The sequence below is a fragment of the Haliotis rufescens genome, unplaced genomic scaffold (assembly GCF_023055435.1).
Source record: "Haliotis rufescens isolate VD_foot unplaced genomic scaffold, xgHalRufe1.0.p SCAF_4, whole genome shotgun sequence".
Lineage (NCBI taxonomy): Eukaryota > Metazoa > Mollusca > Gastropoda > Lepetellida > Haliotidae > Haliotis > Haliotis rufescens.
Genome location: NW_025964112.1, coordinates 32,527,714 through 32,551,672, shown reverse-complemented (window position 1 = coordinate 32,551,672; position 23,959 = coordinate 32,527,714). Strand labels below are relative to the sequence as shown.

The following is a 23,959-nucleotide window of genomic DNA, read 5'->3' as shown; positions in this document are numbered from 1 at the left end:
TTGTCAGCACCATACCCGTGCTAGTGGGTTTTACCAAAGTGGTAAACGTCTGAGACCTGCATCACTTCGGGCTTTCCTCCCACATTAAGCTGACATGCCGCGATATAACTGGGATACTGTTAAAAGTGGCGTTAAACCCAACTCACTCACTCACTTGTATTCCTCAGCCATGCAAAGATCCACTGTGTCCATCATGAGTTTGAAGCAAAGGTGTTCCCTGATAATGATATCTGGTTTGACAATACTGTGTCTGTGCTGGTTGGGTTTCACCGGAGTGGTCCTGATAGTAACATCTTTGACTGCACTACTTGGGCTTTCCTCCAACATGCTGAGAGGCTTAAATGTGGCTGACATATTGTTCAATGCAGTGTTAAACCCAACTATCACCCACTATGCAGAGAAAAGAGGATATTGGTTCATTCATGGAACACAACACGTCATCACAGAAATGTGTGAAGTAAACATTTGAACTTAATATTTATCATAGATTATGTTTATTTTTCTGTGTTAGTGTATGCAGAATGAAGCTGTGCATCTATGTACAATTGCCCTACAGGTAACAGCTGAAAGATGGTCCAGTGAAAAGAAATTCATTTCTGTCATGTATGTTCTTTGCAGCTTGATGCTACACTTGAAGCTACAGTTGAAAGTCTCAGGAAAGACAAAGATGACCTCGAGGCACTGATTGCATCCAAGAATGCAGAAATAACACAACTTTCTGGACAAAAAAGGAGTTCATCTATTGATCAATGTGATATGTTGAAGAAATTAGACTCTCAACTTACTGATCTTTTGAAAGAGAAAACAGAAAGTGAAATGAAATTTGAAAAGGAAAGGGAAAAGTTAGAAAAAGTTATTGTTGAAAAGGATGCAGAACTTGATGCTCTAGCTGTGGCATCTGTAACACAGGTAACAACTGAGGAAGGGAATATTAAAGCTGCGGCAAAAGGTTTTGATGACCAGCTTGACAATGGGGAGCTTGTCAAACAGCTCAGTGATCAGAGACAGGAACAAGAGGGGATGCAGGCGCAGAATGAGGAGCTTGTCAAACAGCTCAGTGATTACAGACAGGAACAAGAGGTGAAGCTGCAGCAGAATGGGGAGCTTGTCAAACAGCTCAGTGATCAGAGACAGGAACAAGAGGGGATGCAGGCGCAGTATGAGGAGCTTGTCAAACAGCTCAGTGATTACAAACAGGACCAAGAGCTGAAGCTGCAGCAGAATGAAGAGCTTGTCAAACAGCTTAGTGATCAGAGACAGGAACAAGAGGGGATGCAGGCGCAGTATGAGGAGCTTGTCAAACAGCTCAGTGATTACAAACAGGACCAAGAGCTGAAGCTGCAGCAGAATGAGGAGCTGGTCAAACAGCTCAGTGATCAGAGACAGGAACAAGAGGTGATGCAGGCGCAGAATGAGGAGCTTGTCAAACAGCTCAGTGATTACAGACAGGAACAAGAGGTGAAGCTGCAGCAGAATGGGGAGCTTGTCAAACAGCTCAGTGATCAGAGACAGGAACAAGAGGGGATGCAGGCGCAGAATGAAGAGACTGTCAAACAGCTCAGTGATTACAGACAGGAACAAGAGGTGAAGCTGCAGCAGAATGAAGAGCTTGTCAAACAGCTCAGTGATCAGAGACAGGAACAAGAGGTGATGCTGGCGCAGTATGAAGAGACTGTCAAACAGCTCAGTGATTACAGACAGGACCAAGAGCTGAAGCTGCAGCAGAATGAAGAGCTTGTCAAACAGCTCAGTGATCAGAGACAGGAACAAGAGGGGATGCAGGCGCAGAATGAGGAGCTTGTCAAACAGCTCAGTGATTACAGACAGGAACAAGAGGTGAAGCTGCAGCAGAATGAGGAGCTGGTCAAACAGCTCAGTGATCAGAGACAGGAACAAGAGGGGATGCAGGCGCAGAATGAGGAGCTTGTCAAACAGCTCAGTGATTACAGACAGGAACAAGAGCTGAAGCTGCAGCAGAATGAAGAGCTGGTCAAACAGCTCAGTGATCAGAGACAGGAACAAGAGGTGATGCAGGCGCAGAATGAGGAGCTTGTCAAGCAGCTTAATGGAGCTAAGCTGGAATTGGAAGTGATGCTTGCAGAGAGGATATGCTCTGAGGATAAGGTCAATGATCTGGAGAAGATTATCCAGGAGAAAATCTCTCTGAATACATTGAGAGATAAAGAAACACTTCGTGACATTTCAAAGAAGGGGAATAACTTTGAAAGAAGCATGCATATGTCACAGTCAGACATTGTTATACATTCCTTTGATGCTGATGTCACAGTTTCTAATGTTGACTTATCAGTGAAATTGTCAGATGGTCCAATGTCAATTGCTGATGAACTTTCATTAGCTTCACGGTCTAAAGCTCAATCTTTGTCTCTAGCTGATGAACTAACCTTTCTGTCAAGGCAGCAAATGAAACCTATGTCTCTTGCTGATGAATTAAATACAGTCACTCAACCAGGTCAAACTGCACAAGCTGTTTTAATGAAAGATGAAGAACTCCAAACATCTTTGGATATTGTGGACAAGGTTCAGTGTAAAACTGATATTGAAGAACAATTGAAAAGTATGACAGAAGAAATGAAAAATATTAAACAGGACAAACTTGATATGGCAAGGAATTTGCAAGTGAAAGAATCTGAGGTAAAGAATCTCACTCAAACAGTTTGCAAACTGGAACGAGATCTTGATGAAAGACAGGAAGAGCTAGAGACATTCTCCGATGAGCTTTTGAGACGGCAAGACCTCATTAGTGAGAACCTGGAAAAGAGAATATCCCTGGAACAGGAACTGCGGGAACAGAAGGAGGCTATGGAGGATCAACAAGTCAAAACTAAGCAGCTTAAAAAGAAACTTGAAAAGAGAGAAAATGGTTTGACACAGAATTTGGGAAACCATACAAGTGAAATAATTGCAGAACAGAAAGTCTCCCCTCAACTGTCAGATGACACTGACACTGAAGAAGATGAAGTGACATTTTCAGTTAAGGAGATAGCACCTGAGGTTTCCCAGTCAAAGATCAGGGACTTGGAAGCTGTCATAAATGAAAAGGAATGTCTGCTTGAAGCAGCAAAAATCGAGCATAAAGAACAAGAAATGAAGATCCAAGACCTACATCAGCATGTGGAGTTACACTCTGGAGTTGATAATGAGGGAAAGATAATTAAACTGGAATGCAGTCTTCATGAGAGAGTGAGTGAAATAGAGGATCTGAAATGTGAGAAATTAGAACTTGAACATAAATTGAAAGATCTGCAAGGACGGCTTCAGGAGAAATCAGAATGTCAGCCTGATGTGTCCAGCAGCGAAGATTCTCTGAAGAGAGGGCAAGAACTACAGGCTGATATCCAAGAAAAACAAGAACAGCTGGACAAGACAAGTCAGGAGCTACAAAAGGTGCAGGAAGAGATGACGACTGTCAGAACCAGTCTGGAAGCTGCAAGTGCTTTATTAGAGGTAAAGGACAGGGAGGTTTTCAAACTTGTTGAACAGAGAAACTCTGATCTTGAGGAAATTGCAAAACTTCAGAGGGAAACACAAGAAGAAATACGTAAGAATAAGGAAAATGTTGATATGAAAGAAAATGAAATCAGTGAACTGAAGGTCTCACTTAAAAATCTGAAGTCTTATGTGGCTGAGAAGGAGTCCAAGACAAGTGAAAAGGACGTGGCCATTGAAGAGTTGGAGGCCAAATTGAGTGCTGCTGTTGCTCTGGAGGAAGAAGGGAAAGAACTGACCATAAAATTGAACCAGAGTGTGGTCAATGTTGAGGCAAAGGCTAAACAGATAGATGAAATGACTGAGATGATTGCTCAAGGTAAGATTAAACTGGAAGTTTATGAGATGGAAGTAGAAACACTTAACCAGAGGGTTGTTGAGGTTCAAGAACAAATGGCTATGAATGAGGCAGAATTTGATGACATTAAAGTGGCTGGTATGGAAAAGATTGATTCTTTGACTGATGAGTCTTCAGAACTGCAATACAAAGTAGCACACTTAGAAAGCTGTTTAGAGGAAAAAGAGAATGAAATTCATGACATCAATGATCAAGTTGACAAAATCATTCAGGACAAATTACAAGATAGCCAAATGGAGATTTTGGCTAAAGAACAAGAAATAAAATCCCTGTTAGACAGTGTTTCATCCTTGGAAGAGGTCATTAAGGACAAAGACCATGAGATTGAGAGGGTTCTGTCTGAAAAAATGAAGTTACAGGAAGGAGGAGAAGAGATGCTGAAGCTGGTGCAGGAAAAGCATGAGCTGGAGGAGAAGTTGAGGGAGAAGACTATAGAAATGGCCAGTCTTGAGGATGAAAAGTCTCGAATAGAAACTGAGCTGACTCACAAAACAACAGAATTGCAGGTTATGGTTGAATACAAGAACAAACAGGATGTGGAGCTGGAAGAAAAAATCACAGAGATTGAAAGTTTATCCAATGAGATTCTAAAACTAGAAGATAATGTTGTGGAGAAAGCACAAGATTTGGGTATTCTTCAGGAGGAGAAGATGAGTACTGAGGCAATCCTACAGAATAAGTCAGCTTTGCTGGAGGATCTGGGCAAGAAGATGAATGAGTTTGAGAATCTGTTTCAAGAGAAATCAGATGAGGTGGATCAGTGTAGGGTATGCATTCAGACTTTGGAAGGAACCATAAAGATACTTGAAGAAGAATTACAGAAAATTACGAACAAGAAATCACAAGAGGTACATGGATCGGAATTACATGTCTTAAGGACAAATCTCCAGTCAAAGGTGGAGGAAGTTTCCAGACTGAAGGCTGAGATTGAAAGGCTGATGGAAACCTCCAACAGAAAATGTCTCCTGAATCATCTGTTTGCAAGACTCAACACAGGTGGTAAAAGTGATCTAACAGGCTTCATTGAGGCTTTAGACAAGGTAAGATGAAGTCTTAGATTGTTTATGTGTCTGAAACTAAATCATTATGCTAAAAGCAAAAAGGAGTATAACATTATGTTGTAATAAGACACATGTTCGTTGTCTGTCGTCATTCTCTATTATCATATAATCATAATAACAGGAAAAAGGAGAAATGGTTTTATCAGTAAGTACACGTCTGGCAGGTGTATGTTAATCACTATATGTAAAGAGAAATGGTTGTATCAGTAAGTACACATCTGGCAGGTGTATGTTAATCACTATATGTATATGTAAAGAGAAATGCGGGATTTGTCTATTTCAGGAAGGACATGATGATTTAGCAATTCAGCTGCGAGAACTGAATGTGAAACTTGCCATTGAGGTACGTTAATTGATTGTGCTCTCATTAAGATCAGGAACCTTAAGTGCAATTATGGGTTTTACCTTAATACACAAATACAAGGAATTTCAAACTCTCACGTTACCCTTAATTTTGTGTTCTGATTTGATCATGGTTTGATTAAGACTGATGACTATTAGACAACATTAGTAACCTGTTGTTAACACGGTCATATTTTCCTTCAGAGAGTAGAGATCAACCAGAAACAAAAGCTAAGTGAGACTGAGCTGAAGGAGAAAGACAGAAAGATCAAGCAAATTAATAAGGCAATGGAGGTAGGCAAGTGGCAGGCATGAAGCTTCTGATCTGCTAACTACACTGCCTGTACCCAAGCTTTATAGTCCGTCTCAATGAGCAGTGCAGTGATATTAACAGTTTCACAATTCCTCGCTATGTTTGATGGAACTCGTTAACTTTCCAGATGGCTTTCAAGAATTGACTTTCACTTTGTCAAGTCTTTGAGCTTGCAATGACATTCATACAATGTACCGTATATGACCGCGTATAAGCCGAATTTTGAGGACCAGAAAAAAGATTCTGTAGAAAGGGGTCGGCTTATCCACGGGATACACTTTCATGATAGTATTTTTCAGATCGTGATCTGTCAGAAACATCGCCTGAATGACGGTCCGATAGATTACAACTTCCCGAAAGTTTGGAAGTTGCCACGACTAGAGCCATTATTCTTATAAATTATCAATAAAGTTATTATTATACACCAATGTTGTCATTATTAAAAAAATGTTATGCATGTTACCCCTCCCGATAATAAGTTTTCAATTGAATGTTCAAAGTTTATCGTTCTTCGTAAACTCCACAATCTTTACATGTAACAATATATGTAATTCACAGCTATAATATATAATCCCCAGATAAAATCGCCAATAGCTATTACGTACGCTTTGCAAAGTTCATAAATTGATAGTGAACAAGTGTCTACCTTTATTGAAAGAGGCAAATAAACAACTGTATCGGCGAGTTATCCCGTTTGCCATTTGCAAAAACATGTGATCAGCTGTTACCTGTGACGTCCCGAATGGTGACCACTGTGATTGCTTCCTGTTGTTTAAAGCAACACGGTAAACAAAAATGCCATGCTTACGATGCTGAATTCAAACTGCGAGTCTTCGCTCCAGCTGATATATTTTCTCACGGGTTCATAATTCTATATACACCGATTCACAAAATGGCGCTTGGTTAAATCTTTATTAGAAATAATAATGACTTTTTCAATATAATTACAACGTTTTTCATCTTATATTTTTGAATATTTGCGAGTACCGGCACATGTCTTGCAGTCCGACTTCGCAGTGTTTTTTGTCTTTCAATTCCTGATTCGGCTTATCTGCGGGTCATATCATTTTCTTTCGTATTTCAATGGTCAAATTAACACCTCGGCTTATCTACGGGGTCGGCTTATCCGCGGTCATATACGGTAAGGCTCTTTAACAAAATGTGTTCTCTGAAACATTTAGTGCAGAATAAGCCAAGTATACACATCATCTGCGGATTGCCATATTTATGAACATTACTTCTCTTATTGGTAACCTTCTACATACAAGTGTGTAGGTATTGGTAATTGACTGGCCCATTATAACTTTAGGCAAGAGCAAAGATTCTGTATCTTTTTTTTCTGCTGGCCACATGCCGGACCAGCAGTCAAGTTTACCCCTTCTGACATGGCTTGTAATTCTACCAGTAATCCCTTATTGAAATCAACATGTAGGAATAGAAAGTTCAAAGATAGTGTATGTAAGTTTAATCTTGGAGCAATATTGTAGTCACCTTGTCTTCCAGGATCTCATGAAAAAAGTCATGGAGCATGCCGAGAAGATAGATTCATTAGAGGAGGAGCTGGAAACTGTCAGAGGTTCGTAAGTAAAGGTTCACGACTGAGAAAGGGTGATAATGAAGGTTAAGAACACAGTGAGTGAGTTGTGAACATTCTTATGCTCAGTAATAGTGAGTGATGCTAAGTAATCGAATGTTTGGTATGTTGCTAGTATATCGGGTTAGATTGTGAGAATGTCCAGACCATATCTCTCAAACTAATAGGTATATTTCATGAAACTTTGCACACACAAAGGTCAGGTTGTCAACTGGTACCTTTGGCTATTTAAAGATTTTTAGAATTTTTTAATTTTTTTTCTGTTTCCACGCTAAGTTTGACTTGTGACAGACAACAAGATGGTCTGGACAGTTTTCACATGTGAAGGTAACAAAAGGGAAATATTTAGTGTAAACATTTTTATAAATATATATATTTCTATAAAGCTGCTTTGCAGCAATAGAAACTATCAGTTTCAGTCCACTAGTCCTTATAATGATAACATGTAGCAAAACCTTAAAAAATGTCAAATTTCTACTAGTCCTTATGATACCTTACTATTGGGCAGTTTGGCAAGGACTATAGGATGAGTGCAAATTTCTAACTCTACTGCAATCTATAAGATTTCATTATTATCTCCCGCCATGAAGTGGAAGGCGGATATAGGAATGGGTGCCGTCCTGTTATCCTTCCGTCCATCCGTCAATCACATTTCGTTTCCAAAGCAGATCTTGAAAACTGTACCATATTTCTTCACCAAACTTGGCACATAGATAGGTCTATTGGTGAACTGGTGCCTTTTCATAGTTTGGGATTTCATTTTTTTTTTTTTTGGAGTTTCCATCGCAACGACTTTGATTTAGACTGAAAATGGCGGTAGTCCTTGTTTCCGGAGGAGATCTTAAAAACTGTACCATATTTGTTCACCAAACTTGGCACATAGTGTCATCTTGCAGTACTGAATACATTTCCTTTTTTGCTTGTAAGTTCTGCATTGCTTGTGTGTATGTTCCTCCAAAAGTGGGCCGCCTCCGTGGTCTTGTGGTAGAGCGTCTGCCTGGAGAGCGGAAGGTCCGGGGTTCGATCCCCAGCAGCGTCATACCAAAAGACGTTAAAAGATGGTACTTGTTGTTACCCTGTCTGGCGCTCGGCATTAAGGGGCTAAAACAAGGACTGGTTGGCTCAGAGTCAGTATACTGTGTCTGAGTGGGGTATTCATGTTAAACTGCGTCATGGTATCTCATTGAGCTAGCACTATAAATCGGCATCAGTCCGGACTATTACAAGCTGCCACGCACACACGGGCATGCACGTCGCTATATAAGTGCAATTATCTTGGACGCGACGTTAAACCCAATTTCACCTCACCTCACCTCCTCCAAAAGTGTCATGGATACGGTTGTTGCATTCACTGACTTACTTCATGCAGAAACACAACTCATTACAAATACAACAGTCTTAATCTTAAACCTACTCAACTGTATAAGCATTCCCTCCTGTCCTGAATATATTCTTGTCAACCATACTCTGTATTTCACTTGCTTGATAACGGTGTTAGAACCTACACCAAAACCATCGATCCTAATTGTAATAAAGAAGTTGTTCGTCCATATGTCCCATCCTTACTCATTACAAATACAGTTACATATTCTATCATAAACTGCAGACGGCAAAACAACACCAGTACCGGTAATAACTTTTTTTAAAGCTGCAATTAGGCCATTTACAAAAAGGCCGAGTGAACATAGTTCACAGGAGCTAATGCACTGCACACACTCGACATGTCATATTGGCGGGGGATATGAGTATTTCATGCTTGTTTTAATGAGAAAGGTGAGCTTTAGTAAATATTGATAACTACAGTGCAACAGATTATAGCATAAGCCATGTACCAATTGTGTGACATCCATCAACATATCTTTGCGAAAAAGGACCTGACATACAAGTACAAAGTTCCAAATCCCAATTTCATGTTATTGTTTTGATAGCTTAATAACTACTCTTATATACGGACATAGGTACACTCTCATGAAGGTGGACAGATCACTCTTGTTGGGCTTACTGTAACAATCAGATGACTTGTTCTTTTGAATTTGTGGGGGCCTTGGAATGTGTCCTCTTCTGAGTGAAAACTTAAGCTGAAAAATTACTTATTTTTAATTAAAACTGACATTAATATATATATATATAATCCTTGTATATTTTTACATTGTATTTGTATCTGTAGGCAAGCTGGCTGCTGAGACAAAGCTCAAGGTGAAGCTCAACCTGGAGGTGCACTCCCTCCGAGACAAAGCCAGAGAAGCCAAAGAAAGGTAAGAAAAAGCACATTTCTGTAGAAAGTGTCTCGCAAACATTCACCTCTATATCTGTGGTAAAAATACAATTTATCTTCAATTGTCACAGTTGATTCAGGGGTTGTCGGGTAGCCAAGTGGTTTAAGCATTCGCTCGTCATGCCGAAGACCCGGGTTCGATTCCCGACATGGGTACAATGTGTGAAGCCCATTTCTGGTGTCCCCTGCTGTGATACGTGATATTGCTGGAATATTGCTAAAAGCGGCGTTAACCCATACTCATTCACTCACAAATAGATTCATGTAGTCCAATGAAACCTATTCATAGCAAGTTGTGAAACAGACAGAAAGGAGGTTTCTCCTCCCCACACTAAGTTCTAGAGGCAATTTTGTTGGCTTTAGACCAAAGATTTCCATTAATCCAATGACAACTATAATAATAGTAATGAAGTCACCAAGCCTGACAAACAAAGGTTCTTTTAATGATTTCATTACACTGGAAGGGCTTATAAGTTGTTATCAAAGTAGTTATGGAAATAAAAAGAAACAGATTTTGTCTTCTTATTTCCAAATGGGAGCTCATTCATTGTTTTTTATATGTTCCCGAAATATCACCAATAACAATAGCCCTAACTGGGGAATGATTATTGTGACCTGCAAGATGGGGGAAAAAACACTTTACAGCACGACTCAGGCTGAAGGTTCTATTTACATCTCCATAACTTGGTTGTTTTACTAATGTCTGTGTTGAGATATGTTCTTGTCATTGTCTATTAATGGTATTTTCCAGTATTTCAAAATTAGTTGTCTTTTTATTTCCATGACTACTTAAAGGTAATATCAGGTAGGCCTGCAGGGCCAAGTTGTATTGCATCAGACAACACATCACCTGATTTGGTCAAGTCACAATGGTTCCTATGTGTTCTGGTGTGCAGTTTTGAGATGTTCCTGAAATGGTGTGGTTGGGGCTGCAGCTGTTGTAATGCAAACATCTTTCTTGTTTGTATCATGATGTGTCATTTGTGATATCAATGTTGCATGATGTGGTTCACATTGTGACTTGCATGGATCTCTTTAGGGCTACTCCAAACTCAGGTTGTTAGAACATGCGGTGTTGTGACTACTCACAAACCAGTGAAGATCAGCACTGTCACATATTTAGCTAACCATGACCAAGTGATCTTTTGACATGGCATGCTGCCTGCATGTCTGCTGTCTGACAATAGGTTTCAGCTTCTGTCAACTGGCAGAAGGGTTGAGCCTATTATGTCAGGCACCATTATTGGAATCAGGTGTTAAAATAAAACAATTAAGTGCTTTTGTTTTTTTTACCTAGGTCTGAAAATCTCAAATAGTGATATGGTAGCAACACAATAGGATACTCAAACTTCTTCTCAGGAACTACCAGGCTGAGAGTGATGAAACTTTATGAAGATGTGTTGGACCGTATTAATATGTTGGATTTGTTCATGGCTAGAAATTGGAAATCTAAGTGCATGTTATTTCAATGTATGTGTATTGTTACACCTGTAGTTTTAACCCGCTGGATGCAAAGGTTTTTTTCTGACACATATTTTCCTAAGATCGGAAAAGTCAAGATTGTGTGAGAATTGCACTGGATCTACCTCTGGCCATAAAATTATTCAGAGATGGAGAAGTTAAATTTCCTATATAATGGTGTCAATTAAACTGCAAATGTTAAACTGGTTTTAAAAAAAGACACTGCTAAGTGTTGTCCGAGAATTTATTCTCCGTTGAAAAACAGGAAATTTCTCCATTTTTATCGTACACCGATAAAAGTACTGTGCGACGATTTCTTTTGTTTAGCAGCTTTACGGAAACTGTGAGCAAACAAAATACTGCCTAATATCTGAACGACGTAACTATATATCAAATGGAGTTATATGCGTATGTATAACAACATACATTCAATGCCAAAAATAGCCTTCCGTAAATGATGAAAACTGATTTTGCTCTATGAAGTCAAAAGGCGAAAGAGAGGTTACACACGTACAAAGAAAAGGGGGCATAACTCTTCTATTCTTAGCACCAGTTTATTGCAACTCAGGTCAAAATCTTGATGTGTAAAACAGAATTGGACGCTTTTTCTACCCAACATAACATGACTGCTTTCACCATGTAAATAATGTCTTGAATATATAAACAATTAGATAGTTTAGTGTGTATCTTAATTGGACAAGACACACACCTGTTTGGCATCAAATTACGTAATGAAATACCTCAAAGAATATTTCAAAAGAATCAAAATTATATTCAATACTGGACATATATTTGTTCATTATTATGTGATTATTTCTCTTCATCTCCTCTCAGAATTACACAATAACAAATGCAAGGAAAGCTCTATTGGTATAGAATTATCAGGATAATTGAATAAGGTTGACCCAACGGGGTACATGGCATGGGTTATATTTCTATACTTTTCACAATTCCTGGAGAAATAAAGTAAACAGTTTAATATCCTGTGATCACAATATTTAAAAAAGGATAAACCCATTGATGTATAATGCAAAACGAGGGGAATAATTTGTAAATTGTTTGTGACTAACACGCACCTGTGGAATTGTTAGATATCACTGTTCTGTGTATCAAACAACATAATAACATTTCCAAGACCAAGACAATTCTTCCAGAAATATATTTAACGAAAAATATTATCCATTTTGTTAAAGTTATATAATCAGTTTCAGTTATAAAATAAAATGAAATGGCTATTGTGATATGAACTTATAATACTGACTATTACACATCCCAAGAAATATGTACATGTTACAGTTACATTTACACTTCATCTTGTAACACTTGTCCAAAGGAAAGAACTATCATATTCGACGATATAAACTTATCAATTCTTATGTAAACAATGTTCAAACAAACAGGAGATTATCAAAGGTTCATTCATGTTGTGGCCCATACCTACGTATGATATCATTTTGAACATTGACAAAATATCTAAAGTGAAATTAATTGAGTGTAAAAACGTATAAAATACATGCAGAATATACACCATAACTGAAACTCTAAACAGCATGATACAGTGATCGTGTGCACTCTCATTCAAGGACCTTCACCTCAAAGAAATTACCAAATATGTACAACAATGTTGACGTATGACATCACTACCGGTGATCGACTTTTACAAAATGGCGTGTTCACTGTCAACAGTACGCGGGATATTACAAGGGGACTGTCGTTGATTCAGGGATTGTATATACATAAATGTGACATGCAAGTAATCAGAAATATTCTGACAATCTATGTACTGTTATTTGTTGTTATATTTTTCATTGAAACAAACGGAAATAGTCAGAAATTCCGATAAATGCTTTTGCCATTGTGTGTGATTTTGCATCAGTCATGGCATCACACAGGACGGTAACTTCTGTTGAAAAGATCAAATCATTGCAATGTATCCATTTTAAATTACCTAATTCTTCCTACGATTCTCTTCCCATGCACATTCTGAAAATGTTGAGCCAATGTCTTGAACGAATGGAGGAATGGATAGCTCAAAATGGGAGAAAATGCTACACTGTGTAAAATCTTGCTTTGTTTACATTTCAAACAAGTGCAGTTTTTCAAGCACAGCGTTCATTTTCATACCTAACTTATTTTGCTTGATTTCATCTTGGCACTTGATGACAAAGACCATTAGTTATTTTATTCTAAAATGTATGAGGACTTCAAGGATGCATGTATCGCAGCTTAGTTTGAAATATATGTGATGTTACAGGCGTCTCATAACCTGTATACTGAAAGGTGATTTTGAAAACACTATCCAATATGGCGCAAAGTTCACGCAGTCTATGCATATTTTCCAAAACATTCTGAAAGGATCTAGGACGATTTGGAATGATCACTGGTGATTTGATAAAAGACAGATACCAGTGATCACTAATATGCTAATTTTAAAATGTAATTCTCCAAGTAAATATCAGAATTTTAGATTTCAAAACATGCTGTTAACAAAGCCGTGAGTGGTGATTTAGTAATATATAAAAAATGGCGACATTTACGATATAATACCTAATTTTCAGAGGTCATCTTCGGTAAATTTGCTTGGCCTGAAATGCCAGTGGATGATGGCACAGAACAGGGAATTTCCCACAATATATAAAACTATGAACAGCTGATGAATTGTATCTGTTTGCCTGTGAATTTGTGTATGTTGCTGTTGTATGCCAGCTCCCCTGCTAACTGATGGCGTATGTCTTCTTCAGGAAAAATGCCCTAGAGGAGGAGGTGGAGTACCAGGAAGGGGTCGTAAAAAAACTCAAGGCAAAGATGAGGACGCTTCAACAAAGCTATGATGCATCTTGTGAGTTTGTGTTTGGTGGAAAGGGCTGCCTGGTTTCCTGGTTTAAGCAGGATCAGGAAGTAGATGTTAGCAGGGGATATATCCCTGCCAGCCAGGATCTGTGCACTGAGAGCACTTGCAAGAATTAACAGTGTATTGCTCCCATAGCTTCAACAGTAATGTGTGTGTTTTTAAGAACTGTGAACAATGCCTAATCCTACAAAATACAAAACCTCTCTTACATGAGTGCCAGAAATGCTGTCACTTGTCATCACTGTAGAAATCTTCAGATTTTCAGCAGAAGTCCTCTTCACTGTCAACTATCAGTTGTGATACCAATAGTATCTCCCTTCCTAAACCTCTTGTGCATATGGAAGGTGGGAAATCCTCAGTTCTTTCCAACAACAGCAACTAGATGCAGTTTATTGGAGAGATGGTTGGGATTAAGCTTGATGTTATAGAGGTAGTACTCTTTGAATTATTGACAATGATTACTATTTGGTGATAATTTCTACAAATACAAATTTATTTTACATCATTGACCAGAAGTATTCAGTGTTCTGCGCATCCAAATTCTGTAATAAAGTTATTGTCTCACAAATATGATACATAAAATTCTTGATTTCGATTTGTCATCAAGATAATGTAAGTTTCTGAATACTTTCTGAATACTTAATAAAACGTCCCTGTTTGTAACGAGTCCTCTGATTGGCTGAAATTAATATTGCTGAATGCCATATGTTATCTTGCCGGTTATCATTGTCTGCACAAAAGGACAGGAAACAAGACTAAATTGAGAATGTCGGTCAACAAAGCAGAGGGACAGAAACAGTAAACTTCTGAGGTTTTTTAGGATAATTGTATCACTTGAGGCTGTGAACTGGATGGCAAAGAGGACATTGCTATTGTCAAATACAGAGCTCCAGATAACTTTTTGAGCACCTGAGTTTTTACTCTAGGGTTTCTATTTTAATTGGGTTAATTACATTTTTCATTGGGTAACCAATATTTTTTCACTCATCCATTCATCACTCAGTTGGGTTTTTCCCAAAATTAGTGAACATTTAAGATTTAAAAAGAGAAATAATGTTTCATAACTGTTCTAAATATAAAGGCTTGACTTGGAAAGTAAATTAGTTCATAATTGTGTCTCGAGAATTAACTCCTTTGTACACATGCTGAAAAAGCTTCATTGGGTATTTGCACGTGCTGTTTTTATACATTTGAGTTTTTCATTAAATGCATGCGTTTCTGTATGCAAGTTAATTGAAAGTAATATGGTTTTGAATATTTGGGGGGTGGGGTATTTTATGCAAATACGCTGCTTATCTGTAGCACTGCAAATATCAAAGTTTGATGAATCTACTTTCACAACTAAACTGTCCCTATTTGGGTGAACTGAAGAGTAGAAACATACTGTTATGACAAAAGTGCTGTTGATATGCTTTCATTAGCCCATGTTATTCACAAGCAACTGGATAATAAATTGATGAGGTCACCCTTTGTCAGTCTGTTATGTGATGAGAGCACTGATGTTGGCATAAGCGAGAAGTTTGTTGTGTACACTAGTGTAACAGATACAAAGACATTTGTAGCATCCACACATTATGTTACAAATGTCTAAATCAAGTCTGCAACTGGTAAAAGCACTGATGAAGTACTTACTACTGTTTTTGGAAGGAAAAAGTGTTCTAGTAGAGAAAGTCATGGGTGATGACAGGTACGGGTGAAGGTGTGACTCTTCAGAGTCCATCCAATGCAAATGAACTTTCCCTATATTGCTCATCGTTTGGCCCTGGTCACTTCACAAGCGGCAAATGAAATCAACTACCTAAGAGACTTCCAGGATACCTTAACAGGATTAGTTTACTACTTAAAAGTTTCTGCAAACAGAACAAAGTTGAATCATCTACAACAGCTTTAAGATGAACCATCATTGAAAATAAAAACGGTTCATAAGGTTCATGATTGGGGTTATCGGTGTATCTTGCCGTGCAGACAATCTACAGGTCATTGGACGCTCTGATATCCTTCTTTGCCACGCAGAAAGACAGCAAAGCTGAGGGTTGTGCCAGTAAGCTTTCCCAATATGACTTCATAGAAACCATCTGTTGATGGATATTTTGCCTGTTATGTCTCAGCTATGTCTGACTTTTCAGAAGTCTGACTTAGATGTGTCCATGGTTCAGGTGTCAGTAGATCATTGCAAATCTGTATTGGAGGGTCTGAAGAAGCGTGAAGCCTTACAAAGTACTTACCTTGAACAGATGCAGAATGAATACTCGACAACAGATGGTGGAAAGCTTGTCTTCAAGGGCAACCATTGTGTCAAGGGGAAATACAACATTGATTCTATGAAGGAAAAGTTTATTGATGAAATTCTTAAGAAACTTGATGACAGATTCCCTGTAAAAAACAGGAACATCTTCTATGCATTTGGTGTGCTTGGTCCGAGGCCATTATCACTTTCTAGTTCTTTTGTAGTCTGTTGAGTTATAAGTCCCCGAAGAGGAACTTCTACATGCCTTCTTGATATAAAACCATTTAAGTTGTATAGGAATCTTCAATCTGCTAAAATATCAATTGTGACTTGTCATGCTCATGTGAACATCATTTTATTTCTGTGTCACAGGTCACAATAACATTGAATTTGCCAGAGTTGTACTTATTGCTTGTGCTCTTGTTTCAGTTGCAGTTTCAGACCCACCAGAGAAGCAGGAAGTGAGCAGCCGCAGCGGGATCATCGACCAGTTCAAGGTGTGTATCCTGGAAGGGGAGAAGAAACAGCTCCAGCTCCGTGTCCGTGAAGAAAAGGCACAGATAGCTCGTTGCTATATGCAAATCAAGTCTCTCGAGGAGGAGAATGATGCACTCAAGAAGAATGTGTAAGTTTAATCCCTGCCTCCTAATAACGATGATAGATCGAAAATAACAGGTTTCCAGCTGGGAGGTTTACGACTATTTTATTCACTCCTTTTTTATTCCCTGAAATTGTTTATGTTACAGTCGGTGTCATTGACGCTTTATATATTTTAACACCACCCAATGTGAAATGTTTTTGCTTGTGATGAGAGAATGTTGAAGGTCAAGATGTGAAGTAGACATACCAAAACCTTGTTCACAATACAAGACAATGCAACTCACTGTGCAGGGTTGTGTCCCTGGGTCGTGCAAGAAACCTAACGATCCCTGTTAACCCTGATTATGTATCCTGGTTTGTCAGCACCATACCTGTGCTGATGGGTTTCACCAAAGTGGTAAACGTCTAGACCAGCATCACTTTCCTCCTACATCACGCTATCACACCATGATGTAATTGTTCAGTGTTCAACCCAACTCACTCACTCACAATATCTTGAGCAGTTATATTTTTAACTTATCCTGCATTACTCCTTAATGCATTCACTGCTAACTTTACAACAAGAAGGGACAGCGTAAAGACGATGGTCCTGGGTGAGGAAATAAACTGTTGTTCTTGAGTCCCACTTTTCAAGACTACTGCCACTGTCTTGTGACCTTGATGACAGGTAAGGTCACCTTCTTCACATCACTGCGTTATAGCATGGACGTGCACCAGGGGAGCTCTCCTTTTGGATTAATTTAGACCTTCAGTTTTCGACTACAATTCTAAAATTGATCTGCGATGGGTGATGTATTCTTTTCATATTACTTAGAAAACAATTGTAACACCGTTCAAAATGGCAGCAAACAACAAGTATGTTGCGGGAAAAAAAGACAGAGTATTTTTACGCCTAAATAATTCACATTAAACTACACAACATGGTGAAGGTAATATGAAAAGAATACATCACCCATCGCAGATCAATTTTAGAATCATAGTCGAAAACTGAAGGTCTAAATTAATCAAAAAGGAGAGCTCCCCTGGTACCTGCTGTAGCGTGCCAGGCAGTGATGTGAAGAAGGTGACCTTACCTGTCATCAAGGTCACAAGACAGCGGCAGTGGTCATGAAAAGTGTGACTCAAGAACAACAGTTTATTTCTTCACCCAGGACCATCGTCGTTTCGCAGTCCCTTCTTGTTGTCGTAAGGTAAGCAGTGAATGCCTTAAGGAGTAATGCAGGATAAATATACAAATGTAAAAAAATATTTAGAAAATTCTAATTTGAGGAATAGTTTTAAATATGATGTCTAGAGTGGGGTTTACAAGATTCTCAGGGGTCATGGGTGGCCTAGTCGTCTAAGGCGCTGCGATTCGCTGTGTAGAGTTGTGTCCCTTGGGCACGCCAGAAACCTATGATTGTGGGTTCGAATCCCGGTTGGACCTGATTATGTTTCTAGGTTTGTCAGCACCATACCCATGCTCATGGGTTTCACCGAAGTGGTAAACATCTGAGACTTGCATCACTTCGGGCTTTCCTTCCACATTAAGCGGACATGCAGTGATATAACTGGAATACTGTTAAAAGCGGCGTTAAACTCACTCACTCACTCACACACTCACTCACTCACTCACTCACTCACTCACTCACTCACTCACTCACTCACTCACTCACTCACTCACTCACTCACTCACTCACTCACTCACTACAAGATTCTCAATGACCTGTGACCATCAAGTTCACCACAAACATTTTTGTCAAAACATGAGTGGTAATCCATCATTAATACATAATCACTTTCTTCTATACTTGCCACATGTGAGGGTCATGATAAATGTCAAGGTTAGTCGGTAATTTCCAATAAATAAAGAGGTATGCTCATGTGCAGTGTATTTATTTGGATCCATTATCTTCAGGCTTTGCAAGAATGAACATGATCAATATTCTGGTGTGATCTTGTTTTGTTTCAGAATTGGTACACCCAAGAATATGAAGCAAGAAAATGAAGAAAAAGGTTTGCTATTATACTTTGTCATCATGTCATTCCTAATAGCTAGAACCTAAAGTAACACATGTCACAATGGAATTCCCATTCTGCACATGTTCACAGTACTACATCTTGATTTGAATTTATCTCTTACAGAGAGTCAACATTGTGGTATCCTGTGTTTTTGTAGTGGAAGCCTACATGAAAGCTGTTCATGAAAATGAGCCCTTGATGGCTACCTTTAAGACAGTTTTACATGTATACTAGCAGGGGAAACTCCTTTGCACCATGAAAAATCACATTAAAATACAATGTGCAACAGGTATTTGAGAATCATGCATGATGAGCATGTAGAAACACTGTTTCATAATGACCCTGAAACTGCACATGCATCCTGTCACAGATTCCGGATCCCAGTACACCTGGGACTGAGTCGGTTCAAACAGAGTAAATTGCTGCAAGTGTTTTAACTGTGAAAAGCAACTTTGTTGACGACCAAATCTTGTAAACGGTATGCAACACTTGTCTGAAAATGAACGGTTGGGTGTAATTGGCATGTTTGAAACCGTTTTCATGCTTATGTCATAGCTAATGTTGGCCATACTTGATACTGGCTTGTGAACTGACAATTGTTCCCACACCACTTTCAGCCTTACAGAGGACATTTGTTGACAATGTCATGATGAATTCATGTTTCATGGACAACAATGTATTGGTCTGTTGCTAAATCATTCTTTTTTACTTGTATGTTTATTATTTCCCATGATTGTCAGCAAAGCACGGGACATTTTTTTCACTATATATCTGGTACATCAGAGAGGCATAACTATTTCAAAGAATATTTTTAGAACTTAACCTATCTCACAAGATGCATTTCTTCCTTCTCCTTGGAAACAATCCTTGAACATGTTTCAAGCAACCTCACCCAAAACACATCCAAGCCGTAACCAAGGTTACCATCACTAATGCACCTCATGCTGCCTGATTACATGACGACCCCAGCTAACTTATTCTCTTTGTTATTGCCCTCATGTGGAAGCAGATTTTCTTCCTCAAGAGGAGTATTATGTTTTGTATTTTTTCTCTGTAAATCAGCTTGTGGGTTTAACATGGACAGCAAGAAATGTATTGTATGTTGGAAAATGCAGGAGAACTTTTTCAGCTTAAGACCCTCACACATGGTGCTGTGACTGTCGATGGCTTTGTACAGAAGCTGAAAGTGCAGCAAGTGTAAGGACCTGTCTGCAGCTGATTTCACAACCTACAAATGCAAGTGTGACAGACATGATATCGATAGATCCAAGTCTGTATCTAAGGAGCATGGACCATGCCTGAAAGGACTGCACTGAAGGTTACTAGACCTTGCTCTTTAACAGGGGCGGTCGGGTAGCCTTGTTGTTAAAAGCGTTCACTTGTCACGCTGGGTACAATGTGTGAAGCCCATTTCTGGTGTTACCCGCCGTGATATTGCTAAGAGCGGCCTCAAACCATACTCACTGGCTCTTCTACAGCCAAGAAATTGTCAGATATGCCTACAATTGCATTGGAAGAAGACAGTTCAGACTCGTTTCTCACAGCCGATCTTATTAACATCTTGCATGCCACAATCAGTCTTTGTACTGACAAGACTTCTACACCTACATCATCAGATGATTGCTAGCTATTTCATCGTTGGGAAGCATCCCACCTGATTACTGCTCCTCCATCAGCAGTCCAATCTATTGATTGGATACAGCATCTGCCCACTGGGCAGAAGGTCATTGGTTAGATCCCCAGCCATGATATTCCCAAAGGCGTTACAAGAAGGTACTTGTTGTTACCCCGCCTGACGCTCATCATAAATGGGCTTAAACAAGGACTGGTAGGCGTCATCCTGCGTAATTTATCGTCTTAAACTAACAAACTTTTGGCTGATAAAGACTTTGAGCACTCAAGACAGTCTTCTTGTTGGCACTGGCTACAGCAGCTTGCATAAGTGAGATCCATTCGCTTGATGTTAACAGGATTCATTTTAAAAGATAGCGCCATAGTAAAGTCTACCTGGGCCTGAGATGGGACTTTGTTGAAAAGAACCAACTCTCTGGACAGCAGGCAAGGTTATTCACCATCACCTCGCTCTCCTCTGTTAGGCCCAGAGGATTGGGGAAGACTTCTCACTCTGCCCACTGAGCGCCCAAGCTTCAGAGAATCTATGACGCTCATGCAAGAGACTCTTCAACTCCTTGTTGATGGCTTCGACTTTGGAAGTATCCAGGACAATAGTGTCTTTTTGGCTAAGCTCTACCTTTGATGATCCAGGTTAGAATTGGTCTTCAGCAACCCATGCTTTGTCACAAGAAGCGACTTACGGGATTGGGTGATCAGACTCGCTGATGTAGTAGATGCATGTCATTGTATCCCTACTGCATAGATCGATACTCATGGTGTCAATTATTTGATTGTCTGGTCCAGCTTAGAAACAACAAATTTTTAGCTAAGCTCAGTCATCCTACAAGCTTGTTCAAAGCAATGAAAGAGATGCAAAGCTGTTCCCCCTTACATTTGCTCTTGTTTCATGCTACGTAGCTGTTCGTTAAATCGGTATCCTGTGCCAAGACATGTAACACGAGTTACCTAACCTCATGAGATTTCATCCTAGTAGCGGAAAGGGGTTTTCAGAAACAACTCACTCACTAGTAATCGTTTTATACAAGCCTAAGACGATGTGATCATGGTTTTAGGACCAGCTTTTTCGTCTATGTCTCGTGGCTGAGGTCTTTACAAGTGTGGGTTTCTGACCCCAACCTTCCAACCGTGGGATTAATGCATAGTGTGAGGACCTGTGAAGATCCGGGGAAGAATAGGTCTTCAGCAACCCATGCTTGTCGTAAGAGGCGACTAACGGGATCGGGTGGTCAGGCTCGCTGACTTGGTTGATGCATGTCATCAATTCCAATTGCGTGGATAGATGCTCATGATATCAATCACTGAATTGTCTGGTCCAGACTCGATTATTTACAGACTGCCGTCATATAGCTGGAATATTGCTGAGAGCAGCATTAAACAACAAACCAGCCACAAAGCATAGTGTGAGATTTTGAGAATTGTATATTTTATTATAAATTGTATATTCATAATACTTATCCTATCTCTAACCCAACCATCCCCACATCACTGTATGGTCACCCTACGCTTTAAGAAAGTGTATGAGTATGCTTGGGACATCTGTGATGAGGAAGCAGGAGGTGCATGTGTTGATTGACCTCTGATGGTCACCTTGGAATCTGTTTGGGTGAGGTGTATTTTGAAGCTTGAAATATTGTCTAGGACCATTTTCACAACGAAATCGAAAGAGGAGAAAGAAATGCATACTGTCAGATAGGATAAGCATGTAAATATACAATTTATTGTCATGGTGATAAGCTAAAGTTCTCCCTAGAATCATGAAAGTGTTGAAATGTTCATTGTTATGAATATTTTGCTAAAATGATAAAGCATTTTTGTGCCACCGATTGTTTGAAATATTCTGTTTATCGAGTCTGTGTTTTTAACAGCAAGTCCGGAGTTTAACTGGAGCCTGTCAGAACTTTTCAAGAAGCGTCGTTCACTGAGCTATGAAGAGGTAAAGGAAAAAGCCGAAGCAATCAGGAAGAAGAATGCAACACCCCTCAAAGACTCATCCAAAGGTAGAACTGCAGATAGATTTACATCCTGCATGGAATAATATGGGCTATAATCTTCTTTTCTCTGATCTTTTTAGCATTAATTTTGTACTCACCTGACTGAAAGTTGTGTGTTGTCTGTCGTTAACCGTAACATTTTCAACGTCTCCTCTGTAACTACAAGGCCTAAGGAGCTGAAATTTTGTATGAATGTTTTCAGCCATGCTGTCTCTAAAATTTTCCCACCCAATATTTTTTACATGGCTGCCTTGGAGAAATGTGCTCTTATATTAATACTGCCACCTCTTGTTACAGAAAACCAGTTGAAAAGTCCAACGCCAGTGTTCAGCACTGGACGATTGACAGGGAAATCTTCAGCAAAGGAAGGTCATGAGAACTGCAAAATTCAGTGAGGATTCGCTAAGCATATGCTTGTGAAACACTTTTGCTCCACAATTTTGAGGCACAGATTGGCAAGTCCCCTAAAGTTTGACAATTTGCATTATAAAGGTGTTTTCCAAAGGGATGCTGAAATGCAATGACTGTGCCTGATAAATTTATTTTGCTCCGATTTTGATCCTTGGTTTCCAGTGTCACCGAGCTGTTCAAAAAGAAGATTGTTGTTTTGTGTAGATCTTTTCATTGGTAATAACCATTACAAAAAGATTTTAAATATATATATTCATATATGAGCATATTGTATATAAACTACCACATGCTTTGTGGATTTTTAATATCATCTTTTGCATGACCTAGTGGTTAAAGCATTCGCTTGTCATGCCAAAGACATGGGTTCGATTCCGGACATGGGTACAATGTGTGAAGGCCATTTCTGGTGTCCCTCGCTGTGATATTGCTGAAATATTTGTAAAAGCGGCATAAAACCATAACCATCACTCACTCTAATCTTTATTCTGTGAAGGAAATTCACATGTAGATAATAAGTTCTAATATCTTTTCAGAGAATATGTTGTGAATTTTATTTAGTTTGATTGCTGGTGCCTGTGCTGAAGGAATTAAGGAGAATATCCTGTGAATGTGCTTTGACTGTTGTTGTGAAGTCAAATGCCACCAATAAAAAATTCAAATTAGAAGAAAAAAAGTTATTCAGCAATTAGGTTGCTTCTTTTACAAATAAAGTTCTCTAACATTTGTCTACTATCTCGTTTTCTTTATTCCCACCATTCTTCTGTCTTTTTACACAACTGGAACTGCTTCCGCTTATCAAAACCGGACCATCAACCGAACCAAGGCAGGATATTGACAAAATCAAATAGTTAACAATCTCATTTCAATTTCTTTTTTAGAAAAGATAATGCAAAAAACAAAAGGTGTCCTGCTCACAATAATATGAACCAGAAGTGAACAATGTGGAGATTATAACATAAGATGCATCATAGAAATAATTGTTCTTTAAAGTCATAATCTGCAAAATAAATGTCCGTACACCTCACATGGCATGTTGCATAGATCATGAACATGATGTATAATGATACACGCCATTTGTCTTTCAATTGTAATGGTGCCACACACCATCATCAAGGACTTTCAACAGCGTCAGACAATCTGCGAGCAGTTGCTTACTCACCCAGACAATAGGATGTGTTTGATTTGTTTCTGTTCAATGAGTTCTTTAATACTGCTAATCGCCATTCTAAGCCTTTTATCATTCACAAACTTTGTGAATTTCACAGCATTAAAAAATTAATGACAATCTGTAACACAGGTGATCGGCAGTACATCTGGTTGTGTTTTGTTAGT

At 39.0% G+C, this 23,959-nt stretch overlaps 1 protein-coding gene across 1 annotated transcript in view; it reads left to right on the top strand.

Moving 5' to 3' along the window:
• The window catches only part of LOC124149513 (centromere-associated protein E-like), a 76,974-nt gene extending 53,623 nt beyond the window's left edge, over positions 1 to 23,351 (top strand). Inside the window, exons 19-28 of the mRNA XM_046521141.2 lie at positions 619 to 4,905; positions 5,210 to 5,269; positions 5,473 to 5,562; positions 7,085 to 7,157; positions 9,343 to 9,430; positions 13,653 to 13,750; positions 16,419 to 16,614; positions 18,541 to 18,584; positions 22,091 to 22,222; positions 22,514 to 23,351. Of these exons, the coding sequence (XP_046377097.2) occupies positions 619 to 4,905; positions 5,210 to 5,269; positions 5,473 to 5,562; positions 7,085 to 7,157; positions 9,343 to 9,430; positions 13,653 to 13,750; positions 16,419 to 16,614; positions 18,541 to 18,584; positions 22,091 to 22,222; positions 22,514 to 22,611 (5,166 nt within the window). The 3' untranslated portion in view covers positions 22,612 to 23,351. The remainder of the gene's footprint in view (positions 1 to 618; positions 4,906 to 5,209; positions 5,270 to 5,472; positions 5,563 to 7,084; positions 7,158 to 9,342; positions 9,431 to 13,652; positions 13,751 to 16,418; positions 16,615 to 18,540; positions 18,585 to 22,090; positions 22,223 to 22,513) is intronic.
• Positions 23,352 to 23,959: the final 608 nt, after the last annotated feature.